This window comes from Podarcis filfolensis (genome assembly GCF_964270895.1).
Source record: "Podarcis filfolensis genome assembly, chromosome: 7".
NCBI lineage: Eukaryota > Metazoa > Chordata > Lepidosauria > Squamata > Lacertidae > Podarcis > Podarcis filfolensis.
Window position 1 is genome coordinate 84714906 of NC_139603.1, and position 15025 is coordinate 84729930.

At 41.4% G+C, this 15025-nt stretch overlaps 1 protein-coding gene across 3 annotated transcripts in view; it reads right to left on the minus strand.

Moving 5' to 3' along the window:
- Positions 1-15025, minus strand: part of TRAPPC9 (trafficking protein particle complex subunit 9) — a 275302-nt gene that overhangs the window by 229233 nt on the left and 31044 nt on the right. For all 3 annotated transcript variants that reach the window (XR_014549937.1, XM_083621886.1, XM_083621887.1), the window contains exons 13-17: positions 12662-12788; positions 10816-10948; positions 9309-9472; positions 3938-4090; positions 1273-1397 (exon numbers count right to left, since the gene is read on the minus strand). Coding sequence is in view for 2 of the 3 variants with exons in the window: in XM_083621886.1 (XP_083478012.1) it covers positions 1273-1397; positions 3938-4090; positions 9309-9472; positions 10816-10948; positions 12662-12788 (702 nt within the window). In the remaining variant the exon portion in view is untranslated. The remainder of the gene's footprint in view (positions 1-1272; positions 1398-3937; positions 4091-9308; positions 9473-10815; positions 10949-12661; positions 12789-15025) is intronic.

Below are 15025 nucleotides of genomic sequence, written 5' to 3' on the forward strand. Positions count from 1 at the left end.
AGAGTAAAAAAAAAACAGGCTCCTAAAATAAATTACAAGAGCAAACCATCTCTACATGCATCTTTTGGTGCAAATTGGATCGCACATCTGCATCAGGAGTCACCAGCTGTTATATACATCTCACGGCCCACATCTACAGTTGGATCATGGCCTCAAGATGACCACAGTTAGCTGGATGAAAAACAAACCTTTCCATTTCTTCCAAATAAGCAAAGCACATTTCTTAATTTCCACCCAAATGCCTGTTCTATGTCCACATTTAAACCTAACAGAAACTGAACGTGCAGCCCCAAATTCCGCATACTGGAAGTGGGAAGAACCATACTCTCCCCCCCCCCCTTCAAAACTGCATGTTACAAAAGGGGTTATTTCATCGACCGGCCTGCAAATGTCTTATTTTGAATGGAGCAGAGAACCACAATAGACGCATCTGATAAAGTGGACTGTAGTCCATGAAAGCAGTCACTTTCTGGCTTTTAATGTGCCACAAGACTTTTCCCCAAGACTAGCAAGTTATAGCTATGAATCTTAAAGATCACAGTAGCCTGCTAGGCTGATAGCAGCCACAACATACAAGATGCACTTGGTATCAGATTTTCTATACACATTTTGGTTAAATTACTTCAAATTACCGTATTTTTTGCACCATAGCACTCACTTTTTTCCTCCTAGAAAGTAAGGGGAAATGTCTGTGCGTGTTATGGAGGAAATGCCTACGGGTGGCATGCCTACGGATTTTCCTCCTCTAAAAACTATGTGCGTGTTATGGTCGGGTGCGTGTTATAGAGCGAAAAATACGGTAGTGTGTTAGGAATATAATGTCAGAAAAATCAATTGTGCTTATTTCTCCTTTACAGGATGGAAAAAACAAAGTGAGCTTTGTTTTAGCACCTTCACACAATGGGTCTGGTTTTACTATTTTAGGCAGAAGAACACAAAAGAAAGTTATGACTTGTACTTTATTGAACTGGTTAATTAGCAAACTTAAGTTGGAAAAGAAAAAAAGTAAAATGAGATGTTTTACTGGATCAGTTAGTATTACAAACCTTTAGAGCTTCTACTGTCAAAGCAGCAAAACAACAACAACAATTCCAATAGATCACCTAGCATTTATTTTATTGCAATATTTTACAAAACCATTTATTTGTCTGATATACTAGTTTGCTTTCCCCCAACAAAATTGTCACCGTACACAATGCCTTACCTATCTCTTCCAGCACCAAACATTCAACGCAGCCAGGCAAATCAATTTTTGTGATAGCGTTCGCTTACCTTTACATGACTGAAGTCACCAACTTTGCTGGTTTCTGGTGCATTTATAGGTTTGTTCTCGACTCGTGGTTTTATCACTTGTCGAAAAGGACTGGAAAGCGGAAGACCACTTACGCTAATTCCATCTAAAAAGCGGGGGAGAGAACATTATCATTCCTACTTTCAAACTCAGAGGCACTTAAAAAGAAGTATCAGTAGGCAACCAGATCTTTACAAGCACCTGTGTCCACCCGGTACTAGGCAATAAACCCAAATCACTCAAGATTCAAAATAGTTTTTTCGATGCACTGAAATTTCAAGGTAATATGACGACTGTGGGAAGTGACAGTTCTAACTAGCGCTGGGCAAACTCTCCCATGCTCTTCCTGGTCAGACCCAGAGGCAGACTGATTTGGCTTTTTGTTTTAAATCGATTCCAAAGTCAATCTATGAGGCTTGGGAAATAAAGAACTCCTCCTCCTTGGAAGTTCCCCTGCTCCCTTTACTTACCTGCAAGCAGGGATGGCATTTGAGAACAGAGGAGAGATATTATATACCCTATAAAGAAGGCTATTACTAGAAGTAAGGCTAGCCCTATGCCTCTTTCATTATACAGCTACCACAAGCAAAGCAAGTGCAAGTCTTTGTGGCACCCTTATTAATGCCACGATGCCATCCTGCATCCTCTGACAATCTGATATCAACGAAGGCAACATGCCTTCATCCAAACTGCTTATTAACACAATATTTTCAGCAAACATTCACTGGAACAAAGCCTTCCAAAATCTCTTTAATAATACTTGCTTAACATTAAATAATGGATAACGTGAATATTATGTATTCAATACTGCAAGAGTTAATTAAAATTTAGAGTCAGTAGACCTTTATCATTAGGCCTTAATAAATTTCAAAGTTATTTTTGTCAGATTTGTGGGCACCGACAAAACTCATTACTGTAACTTCTAAATAAGTTATGTACACAGCACATCTATTGCATTATTTAAAATGTTACTTTTATGAGATTCTGTGCAATACAATTTTTCAATTACACACAGGGGAATGTTGAAAAAAGAGGTTTCTGCTTTGCCCCTATGCTTCCTTATCTTACTGGGGGGAATAGAGGGGACATCAGGATGGGAGCTGAACACAGCCCTCCAGACCTCTCGGTCTGATTCCTGGACTTCTCATCAGGCCACACTCCTCAGCTACCCTACGCCAACCCATCCCTGAATTCAGTTACATGCACACATCATCACTGCATACTTCAATGGTGAGAATGCCTCTTGCTTGCCTAGATGGAGTATGGAAAGAGGGGTGTGCATGTGTACGAGCCTCTGACTTCACAATGTAGTCTACTGCAATGTAGTCTACTGTACTGTGCAACAGCAAGAGTTACATCTGTTGCTCCCGACTTTTCTGCCTGTTTCTACCACTGTTGTGCCCACCCCTCGCAAAGTTGTCAGAAGGGGAATACAGCCCGTGGGCTGAATAAAACCACATTCCCCTGCTGTTGAGTAAGAATAGCTTCTCAACTTACCATCAGTGCGGTTTTGAAGATTTCTGGGAAATACCTGATGGACCGCCATATGGATGGTCCCTTTCCCAATTCCAACAAGGGGTTGAACCAAGAGGTGGGGAAAGACACACTTGTACACACAAGTTCTGGGCTTGCAATAGAATGGATTGAACCCATAATGTTTAAAAGCAGTAGGGGAAAACATTCACTAGCAACTTTCCACTAGGCACCGAGAAGGGATACAGGTGAATTTATTCGACGTGAGTAATTCAACTGTAAAGTTGTTTAAATTATCATGTATGGTATTATGAAAATATCATGCTCTTATTATTCTTGGTATTACTCTGTCCCAGATCCCAAGGCCATACTTTAATTAAAAACACTACAGTGGTAACTCAGGTTACATACGCTTCAGGTTACAGACACCGCTAACCCAGAAATAGTGATTCAGGTTAAGAACTTTGCTTCAGGATGAGAACAGCACAGCAGCAGCAGCAGGAGGCCCCATTAGCTAAAGTGGTGCTTCAGGTTAAGAACAGTTTCAGGTTAAGTACGGGCCTCCGGAATGAATTAAGTACCATATTTTTTGCTCTATAAGACTCACTTTTTCCCTCCTAAAAAGTAAGGGGAAATATGTGTGCAACTTATGGAGTGAATGCAGGCTGCACAGCTATCCCAGAAGCCAGAACAGCAAGAGGGCTTGCTGCAGCGATCCCTCTTGCTGTTCTGGCTTCTGAGATTCAGAATATTTTTTCTCTTGTTTTCCTCTTCCCAAAACTAGGTGCGTCTTGTGATCTGGTGAGTCTTATAGAGCGAAAAATACGGTACTTAACCTGAGGTACCACTGTATTCAGATTACATATCAAGCTTACCAGATCTGACCACATGCTGATTCTCAATTACCACTGAAAGGGATATGGTAAGATTATATGTAAGTGCTAATGGGAAAGCTTGGTGAACTTTGCCTCTATCCAAACACAGCTTTGGAGTGATTTTAAAGACGAGTAGTCAACTAGATCAGCTGCTGGTTCCATTACAGCCAGGGTGGTATTTGCCATTAAGGTTGCAAAGTAAGAGATGTCACACCCTGCAGCTTTGAAATATCCCTAACTAAGCCAAAATACCTACCAAAAAACCCCAGTGCATACCAAAAAAGAATCCAAAACTCACCATCATTAAGGTCTTGCAGGAGGTTTTCCTGGCAGGAGAAGTCAAGCTTTACTTTAATGTACACAATAAATGTAGCAATGTGTCCTGGTTTCAGAGGAAACTGAGAGAGCGTGTCTTCCAGATTCCAGCTCAGAAAGTCACCAAACAGCTTTCCTATAAAAATAATAACAACAACATACAGAAGTTATGTGTAGACAAACACAATAAGGATACTGGGTCAAACTATAAAATACCCAATGTTCAGTATGGCTTCTCCTGAATACACAGAATTTTCTTTTTCAAAAACAAAAAAATTATTTCTGTCCACTTTTATGGAAAAAGTGACTAGTAAATATAATAATAATAATAATAATAATAATAATAATAATAATAATAATAATATCACCACCTAGGCCCAGAATTCTCAATTCTCAATTCTATTTGGGAGCTGATCTATTAGAAAGCAGCCAGGTTTGCAGGGTATGGAGGAAGCAGAATGCCTAGAAAATAACTCCCCTGAATGTCAGGTTATTTACTACCTGTTAAGTGCAATATGAAAGGGACGTGGGTGGCGCTGTGGGTTAAAACACAGAGCCTAGGACTTGCCGATCAGAAGGTCGGCGGTTCGAATCCCCGCGATGGGGTGAGCTTCCGTTGCTCGATCCCTGCTCCTGCCAAGCTAGCAGTACGAAAGCACGTCAAAGTGCAAGTAGATAAATAGGTACCGCTCCGGCGGGAAGATAAACAGCGTTTCCGTGCGCTGCTCTGGTTCGCAAGAAGTGGCTTAGTCATGCTGGCCACATGACCCGGAAGCTGAACGCTGGCTCCCTCGACCAATAAAGCGAGATGAGTGCCGTAACCCCAGAGTCGGCCACAACTGGACCTAATGGTCAGGGGTCCCTTTACCTTTAAGTGCAATATGGGGGGGGCACACACAAAACTAGAAAAAGTTCAGTGCATAACTGCGTGCTCTGGACACAAGAAAGCAGGGCAAGAGAAGTGGCATATGGGTTGCAAGAGTAATTGCTGGGGTTTTGTTGCCACCTGCCTGTCTTGAGAGACAATGAGTTGTACCTCTGGGGGGTGAAGTCAAACTACAGGAGAATCTCAGAACCTGCTATGGTTGCGGAGACCGGTAACTCATTCTTTTTGCTGAGTTAGAAGCATCAAAGCAATCTCTCTGGGGCACAAGCTTGGACATAGAAATATTGGGCTGCCCAGATGACGAGACCCATCTCTCGGCGTCACTGGTGTGGTCCAAAGGAAAGCAGAGGGATGTGTTTGGCACCAGTTCAGCTGCAGGTGTTGCCGGAAGGAGGCGTACAAGGTGCCATCCAACTGCCTTAGGGACTCCACTCCAGATTTGTGTAGTGTTCACTCCTTTGCCTTTTCTTCTCCCAAAGATGTCCCGCAAGTCAGCGGGTAGTTACTGGGGTAGGTGAATTATTATTGATTCAATTTATATCCTCCCCTTGCTCCTGGAAAATGCCCAGGGCAGCAGTATTAGAATTTGAGAATGACAGAAATAGATTTACATTAATTAGATTAAAAGGCTATGCCTATTAATTTATTTCAATCATTTATTTTTATGATGAGAGCACAAAAGCAGATTCTAAATATTTGCAGCATGTATCACTGCTGAGAACTAAGAGATCACCAGAATTTGCAGGCTTGTGCAAAGAGTTATATTTTTTAAAGGCCCAAAACATTGTTGCACTTGCTCGGATCACTGTTTGTCCAAGTGCTTCGAAGTAACTAAATTATTAAAATACATATTTTTAATCTAAAACTTGCACAGTTAACTATTTTTCCTGTAGGAGTCAGCCAGAGATGCATTATTCATTTCAACAGTACTGCCAACTATTGCCTTTATTATCAGAAACACAGTAACGAATATTTTTTCCATTCCAGTAAAAGTTCATTTAAGATGCAAGCACATCAAAAGAATGGCCACTTTCTGACATCTTATTTTTAGTAACCAGTTTTAAGTTCTTTCTATCAAGGTGGTGTAGTATCTTCAGATCCACTGACCAATGTTGCAAATGTTGTCTTCAAGCAAAGCTCACCTGTGACTTCCTTACTTATCAAGTCCCTCTGAAGTAAATGGAACTTATTTCAAGATGACATAGACAGGTTTGCAACTCAAGTCCAACTGGGAGCAACTGCACCTAGTCTTAACTTTTTTTCTACTGATTTCCATGGAGCTTTGTTCATTACTAACTGAAGCAGGCTCAGGGTTGTTTAAATTTTCTGCCCTTAACATAATAAGTAAAGGTAAAAAGATAAAGGACCCCTGGATGGTTAAGTCCAGTCAAAGGCGACTATGGGGTTGTGGCGCTCATCTCGCTTTCAGGCCAAGGGAGCCGGCATTTGTCCACAGACAGTTTTCCGGGTCATGTGGCCAGCATGACTAAACCGCTACTGGTGCACAGAGGACCGTGACAAGTGCCAGGGCGCATGGAAATGCTGTTTACTTTCCCGCCGCAGCGGTACCTATTTATGTACTTGTGCTGGCGTGCTTTCGAACAGCTAGGTTGGCAGGAGCTGGGACCGAAAAACGGGAGCTCACCCCGTTGCAGGGATTCAATCCGCCAACCTTCCGATCGGCAAGCCCAAGGCTCAGTGGTTTAGACCACAGCACCACCCATATCCCTTTAATGCCATGGTTTAAAGTTAGCTTAATATCCTGGCTTGTTTGTAAACTATTGAACAGGGGTTTTTTTGGATCACATATAATCTGATGCTCTGATTAAGAGCTGAATCCTGGCTCATTCAGGCCCTCACACCAAGGGAGGGATGGAGCAGCTGCCAAGGCACCTGCACAGAGCTTCTGCATATCCTGACTTACTGAGCAAGGAACTAATCATGCAAACCAAGCCAATGTGATTTCCACAGGAAATTATGTACACGTTTGGTGGACTACATCCTCAGTTCGCATGCCTCTTAATTTTTTGCATATCTTATAGAAGAATCATAATTTAGTAGCTATTCAAACATTCAAATGTGTATGTGCATCCCAGTGATTTTTAAAATACTTCTCGGTGAAGCTTTTTTCCCTAGTAGTGTGTTAAAAGACTGCAGCTTAAAGAGAGCTTGTAAGAAGTCAGTGAGGAATGCATAAACTCAACAAACTGTTTCTTGATAGAAATAGTCATGGAAAATAAAAATTAAAAAAAGAAGAAGAAAAATAGTCATGGAAACAGAGTTTAGAAGCTTTATAGTAGTGTGGTCATTTCTAAACAATGCAGAATGCTTTTTTTACCTTTTACTTTGGTGCAATGTCATAAAACACTTATCTTGCAAAATCTGCATTAGCTGCCTGTATGCTATCAAGTCCAATTAAAGGTGTTAAAACTAACATAAAAATCCCTAAACAACTTGGGCCCTAGGGAGGTGGCTTTTCCATTTTCCTCCTGCTAGTCTTCTTTGTACGGTTGAGACATTGATAAATGCAATGGAATCATTATGAATTATATATGTTTTAACTGTATTATATTTATTGCTTTTGTTATTACCAATGTGCATTTTTATGAAAACCCCTTTGATGTCTGCTTGACAGAAAGCACCATATAATAATCTTCAATATTTAATTAAATAAGGTTTTGGGCTTACAGAAAATACTTCCCTTTTTAAATCCGATGCACTTTAAACCCTGCATCAAAAAATAGTCAACAACTATTATTATCTCAGGTGGTTTTATTTTTTGATATTTATCTGCAATTAGACATCAGCATTAATAAAATCTGAAAATACCTTCAAGATTGTTCCTTTCCAAAATCCTTGTTGGTACAAAACAAAAACTGAATCCAGCGAAACATTTTTAGGTTTATTCTTTGTTAAAGTATAAGGTGTTGCTCCTGCCACCAGAAAGAGCTGCGTATTGTATAGATGCCCAAGATGCTCTGGGTATCAAGCAGCACACTTGGAGAGGTGGGGATTCTCACCTAAGTCTTGTGGAGGAAGCATATACAATACCATCCATCCAGTCCCTTCATCAATCATAACTGCTTTTCTCAAAATATATGCTTATCACATAACTTATGAAGAGCCATCACCAGAATTTTATTCAAAACAAAAAAAAAATTTTCCTTCCAGTAGCACCTTAAAGACCAACTAAGTTAGTTCTTGGTATGAGCTTTCGTGTGCATGCACACTTCTTCAGATACACTGAAACAGAAGTTGCCAGATCCTTCTATATAGTGAGAAGGTGGGGAGGGGTATTGCTCAGAAGGGTGGTGGGAATGGGTGATTGGCAGATAGCTGTGATGAGCCTGTTGACGACTCTTAATGACTGCAATAGGTCTTACAGGAAAAAGCAAGGGGTGAGAAGGTGAAAAATGGCTTTGTCATGTATTATGAGATAAGAATCCAATGTCTTTGTTCAGACCAGGTCTCTCCATGGTTTTAAGTTTGGTAATGAGTTGCAATTCAGCAGCTTCTCTTTCCAGTCTATTTCTGAAATTCCTTTGTAGTAATACAGCTACTTTGAGATCTTGTATAGAATGTCCTGGGAGATTGAAGTGTTCTCCTACTGGTTTCTCTGTCTTGTGATTCTTGATGTCCGATTTATGTCCATTTATTCTTTGGCGTAAGGTTTGGCCCGTTTGTCCAATATAGAGAGCTGAAGGACACTGTTGGCATTTGATGGCATATACAATGTTAGACGATGAGCAATTAAATAGTCCCGAGATGGTATGTGTGATGTTGTTGGGGCCAGTAATGGTGTTGTCCGGGTGTATGTGGCAGCACATACCCACCACCCTTCTGAGTAATACCCCTCCCCACCTTCTCACTATATAGAAGGATCTGGCAACTTCTGTTTCAGTGTATCTGAAGAAGTGTGCATGCACACGAAAGCTCATACCAAGAACTAACTTAGTTGGTCTTTAAGGTGCTACTGGAAGGAAAAAAAATTTTTTGTTTTGACTATGGCGGACCAACACGGCTACCTATCTGTAACCAGAATTTTATTGTTGCCAATTTCCTCCTCATCCCTTTCTTCCTTGTGTACTGTATGCAGGTATCTTTGATGAAGTTAGTTAGAGGTCTAGCAGCGCCCAGCCTGTCACTTATTTCTTTAAATCCCAGCTTTCTTCCATCTTGTACATTCCTCTTCAATTAGGCTTTTGGCTGAATAACATTCTAGGTCCTTTCAAATGTTTTTGCGGGAGGTGGGTTGTTATTCGTCTGTTTTGTATTTGTTCTTGTTTTTATTATGGGCTTTGCGTTTTGGTTTTGGTTTCTTAATGCTGGAAACTGCCCTGAAATCTTCAGCTGAAGGGTGGTATACAAATTTAATATAATAATGATAAGAGGAAGCAGCAGCAGCAGCCAGTGGGCATGGCTGTGCTGCACTCAGAAACCTTTAGGCATCAATAGTAATTGCAAATACCTTTCGTGTTGATCATTTTTGATGTGACCTCCAGCTTCTCCAAAGGCTCAGTTCCAATATTTTCCAGCTTAATGGTGAGTTGCTGCGTCTCTCCATTGTAGAGCTGGACAGACACATTGGTGGCTATTTCATCTCCTGAGGAAGGCTGTAGCATGTGAGCAGACCTTCAAGAATAGCATGAAAATACAAGTGAAAAACACATGCAGCATTGGTAAATATATGAAAATTACATTATCTACCTTTATGGTTTTATTTTGGGATGCGGGTGGCGCTGTGGGTTAAACCACAGAGCCTAGGACTTGCCGATCAGAAGGTCGGTGCTTCGAATCCCTGCGACGGGGTGAGCTCCCATTGCTTGGTCCCTGCTCCTGCCAACCTAGCAGTTTGAAAGCACGTCAAAGTGCAAGTAGATATATAGGTACCGCTCCGGTGGGAAGGTAAACGGCGTTTCCGTGTGCTGCTCTGGTTTGCCAGAAGCAGCTTAGTCATGCTGGCGACATGACCCGGAAGCTGTCTGTGGACAAACGCCGGCTCCCTCGGCCAATAAAGCAAGATGAGCGCCGCAACCCCAGAGTCAGCCACGACTGGACCTAATGGTCAGGGGTCCCTTTACCTTTACCTTTTATGATTTTATTTATTATTATTATTTGTCCTTTCTCCAAAGAGCCTGGGGCAGTATACCTCCTTTTCCCAGTCACATTTTATCCCCACAACAACCCTGTAAAGATATATTAGAGGTGAGGAGCAAGGTTATCCAGTGCATATCTCAGCCGAGCTGAAATTTGAGCCCAGATCTTCCCAATCCTGGTCCGATACTGACCACTACACTATGCTGGCACAGCTTACTTACTCCTCTCCTTTCCGTGTGACATATAAAGATATTGACTGCATGTGCTACTGCACAGGTGATAATGGTCATTGTGGAGAATTCTACTTTGGCCTTCCAAGAAGAATCTAAAGAAGAATTTAAGACTAGGAATTGGTGAGTTAATTCTCCTTGCAGTGCAAGCTATTGAAAGTTAACACTGAAGCCACTGTTGCCCTTGCTGGTTAAAATAGTAATCCTCAAGCTAATATCTTTCAGGATAAATTTCTGTCCTTACTTGATGACCCCAACAGTACAGTGGTACCTCGGGTTAAGAACTTAATTCGTTCTGGAGGTCCATTCTTAACCTGAAACTGTTCTTAACCTGAGGTACCACTTTAGCTAATGGGGCCTCCTGCTGCCGCCGCGCCACCACCGCCGCGCGATTTCAGTTCTCATCCTGAAGCAAAGTTCTTAACCCGAGGTACTATTTCTGGGTTACAGGAGTCTGTAACCTGAAGCGTCTGTAACCTGAAGCATCTGTAATCCAAGGTACCACTGTATAATAAAATGCTTGATGTTTTCACTAATACAAACACATAAATTTGAATGGGAACACAATATAATGTTATGTGGTTCTTTGGAGAGTGGATGATTCCCCTAGTTCCTAACGACTTGAAAATGATCATTCAGGTTTCTTACCTCGGTAATGAAGTACTAATTTGCAATCTAGGTAAAGCTGGAATGACTTCCACTGTGCAACCATTGGTCTTTATTCCTGGTAACTTATCCAAAAGACAATCACTGAAGACCCCAAAGACTGAAGTGTGATAACCTGCCATCAACAGAGACCACATCAGGAGTTTATTGTCAAGTCATGGAAGGAAACCCCACTGTAGTTGAAGATGTCAGAAACTTGAAATATATGGAATATACTGAATAGTTTAGTGACCTTGGTACCAGTGACTCATTTGGGCCCTCCTTACTAGCTAATTATGATATAAGTAGTTAGCAATTATCTATGAAGAGCTATTTAGGAAATGTCCAGGAGCCAATAATCCTCAAAACATAACTAACATTGGTTAGGGGGTAGGGGTTGTCGTGGGAATGGGATGGGGGCTAAGTGGCAAATACAGAGGCCAGTAAATTTTAATCCTGTTTAGTATTCACACTGTGAGCCAAAGTCTTAAGAATATGTATCCGTCCATTTCCTATTCATTTCATTCTTGCATGTTTTCACTCATAAATCAGTTACTTCCCATTTTTGCGTTAAGCTATAATTTCTTTAAAAATAAGTATTTAAATTATTACATATTTTCCTTGAAAAAATGCACTCTTCTAAAAAAACACATATTTCTAAAAACCTTTCTTTTTCAAAACACACTGCGGCAGGGGGGCGGGACCTCACCAAAACATTTGCAAGTGCAAACAGTTATGGATAGCTAACCTGTTGGGTTGAAATGAACGACAGACGAATGACGAGTGTCATATGGGAGGCATCTCCCGAGCATGTCTCAGGGAGTCCCTTTTATTGAATATTACAGCATTGCCACATATGTGCTTGTTGCTGATTGGTTAACACAAATACAATACAAGGGTTGCATATAGACATCAATCATCAATAGATTAAAGGTTGGGAAAGGGAACACAGAACTGGACAGGCATGAAAACCTCCTTGTTAAACTATTACTAGTGATTAATAACCTCCTTATTAAACTATTACTAGTGATTGATATAGTAAGACTTAAAAGAACATAACTATTACATTCCATAAATGTGGTTAACCATGCATTAAGAACAGGTCAGGGTACAGTGTTTTCATGAACTCAATGTCAACTGAACATTCTAGTCATGTGCAAAAGCAAAACTTCCCATCACTAACTTCTGAATCACACTTTCGTGTGGGAAATGGGGATCAGGTCAGTTCATTTTGGGATTCACGAAAATCAAATTCCACAAATATCCCTACTAGAAACAAGAGAATTTTGCCAATTTGCCAAATTATGTTTTAAGTGAACTGTCTTAGGATTTACCTTGGACTACCCCAGGATCTCTGCTGCCCCTTTTCTCCCATATACAGTAATCTACAATCCAACAAACACCATTCGCCTCTGAGATGTTCAGCTACAATAGAGAGGGTTTTTTTATACCAGACTCCTGACTCATTTACTGGAAAGCACATTAATTGTAAGCAATTTAAAGATAAGCCTCTTGTTTTCTCATTTCTATGTACAGTTAGTAGGCAATTAGGTTAGCTCAGTATTTTCTTTTTAGAATCGATTGATACAATCTAGACTTCGTTTATGAAATTTGTAGCCCACCCTTCATCTCAAACGGCAGCAACTATATGCAGTTTTAACAATAGGGTAATGTAGACACAGTGAGATAGACTGCTTCTATTTCCTGTATGGCTGGGCGGAATTACAGTAAGCAAAAGGGATCACTCACTTCTAAACAAAAAATGGCAGGGGATTAGAACTGGCTGCCATTTAGAAAATCGACAACTTCTGACGCATGAATGGAATATAAAAGCAACAACAGTTTTTACCATTGATAGTGATCTGGCCTGCAGACTGTGGGACACCAACAAGTGTTACTGGATAGAGGCCGGATTCTGCTGGTAAAGAGAGAGCTGCAGGGAGGGATTCAAACTCCACTCCACTTGTCAGAAGGCCCTGGAGGAGGTGGAAAGCATATACATAACAGACACACATAAGTAGTCTATTCAACTTGCATCAAAGAGAGTATGAATGCTGTCTGCTAGTGCTCATTTATACTGTACTGCTTTACTATTTATACTGCTTTACTGTTTTTGCCACTCTTCCAAGGAAGAAATAGTGGGATATAAATGATTTTAAATAAAATGGGTCTGCATTGAAAATGGGGCTTTAAATTAAGCAAGCCATGCATCTGATCCAATACACTATTGGAAACTGATGTTCACAAATATTAAACCAGCTTGCAAAGGTTTTTGGTGCTTAACTTTTAGCGCTGTGTTTACTGTAATGCTCAAACTGCTTATTATTATACAGTGGTACCTCGGGTTAAGAACTTAATTCGTTCTGGAGGTCCGTTCTTAACCTGAAACTGTTCTTAACCTGAAGCACCACTTTAGCTAATGGGGCCTCCCGCTGCCGCTGCACCGCCACCACATGATTTCTGTTCTCATCCTGAAGCAAAGTTCTTAACCCGAGGTACTGTTTCTGGGTTAGCGGAGTCTGTAACCTGAAGCGTCTGTAACCCAAGGTACCACTGTATTTCATCTGCTGCATTTAATATTGCAATTTTATTATTTTATTGTACATTGTCTTAAGTACATTTGTAGAAACAGAACAAACTATATTGTGTGCGAAACATTTCTAATTTTGTGTCCCCTCCAACTCTATCAGAATCATTAAAGAATTGTAATCTGCAGTGAAAGGGTATATGATAGCCCACGTAGTCTGAGTCACTGGCTCTTAACATTACTGTCAGTTTTGCATTGAGATTATCAACTGTACACTGTAATTACATAGGCTTCATACTGTATATGCAATACCACAATGGTAAATCTAACTGCAATGGAGATTTCCTTGCAAAGCAACCCCGAAATAAGTAAGCATTACATAATATTATGTAAGTTAAATGTCTGACAACTGAAATAGCTAAGTTCCAGCTCCTAACCAGAAGAAAAAGCCAACATAATTGCCTTTCCTTTCTTCTTAGGACTTATTACCAGTGAATTGTCTCTGTGAATTGAAAAAGTCCCACTGGTCAGAATAATATACCACCATCTGCTGGAGCAAAGGACGTTTGGTTGGTTAGATTCACGAGCAAGTGGGTCAAAGAATCACTCTAATGCGATCTCAACTGACACGGCAGTTAGCTGAATTAACTGCAGAGAGTGTCTGAGGAGACACAGTATTATTCAGCTCAACAAATGACAACAGCCAATAGCCATTTCACTCAACACAGATTGCAGGCTATCTGGGTGCATTAACATGAATCAAAACTGTAGAACTCTGTCATCTACTTCCAAAGTGACAAAGTGCATTGAGGCAAATCCCTAACAGAGGACAGAGGCCTTCACTGTTGTGTGTATGAAAGAGTTATGCAGGCTGAAGGCAGCAAACCTGAAACATGTTTTTGAACATTTACCGTATTTTTCGCCCTACAGGACACACTGGCCCATAGGACACACTTAATTTTTTGGGGGGGGGAATAAAGGGGGGGAAATTATTTTTCCCCCCCAGCCCCAAAGAGCAAAGAAGCCATGACAGCGAGCGGGATGGATCCCGCTCGCTTTCCTGGCTTCCTTTTTGGCCTTGGGGCTGGGGGTCCGGGAGCGAAGGTGAGGTTGCGCAACCTCGCCATTGCTTCCGGAGCTTGCGGGGCTTGGGGCGGGGGAAGCCCGAGCTTCCCCCGACCCCAGCCCCCAAAACGGGTCAGAGAGCGATGGCGAAGCTGCGCACAGCTTCGCCATCGCTCTCTGAGCTTGCGGGGCAGGGGGCGGGGGAAGCCGGAGCTTGCCGGCCTGGGGGGATAGCTTCCTGAAGCCTGGAGAGCAAGAGGGGTCGGTGCACACCGACCCATCTCGCTCTCCAGGCTTCAGCGAAAGCCTGCATTCACCCCATAGGACGCACACACATTTCCCCTTCATTTTTGGAGGGGAAAAAGTGCGTCCTATAGGGTGAAAAATACAGTATGTCCCACAACAACCAAGGCTTTGCAACGAAGATGGATTTTTTTAAAGTAACAAAATAACAACACCCCCCCACCCCCAGAAAAGAGGTATTGCGTATCACTCCCCATAAGGCTATGAGAGAGGGACACTATGCTGTGGTATGTACTGGGTGCTGCTTTTGCACTTAAGGATGATCTTATTTTGAAATTTGGTATGTTTAGTATCATTCTGCAAATCTTTGTAAGATTT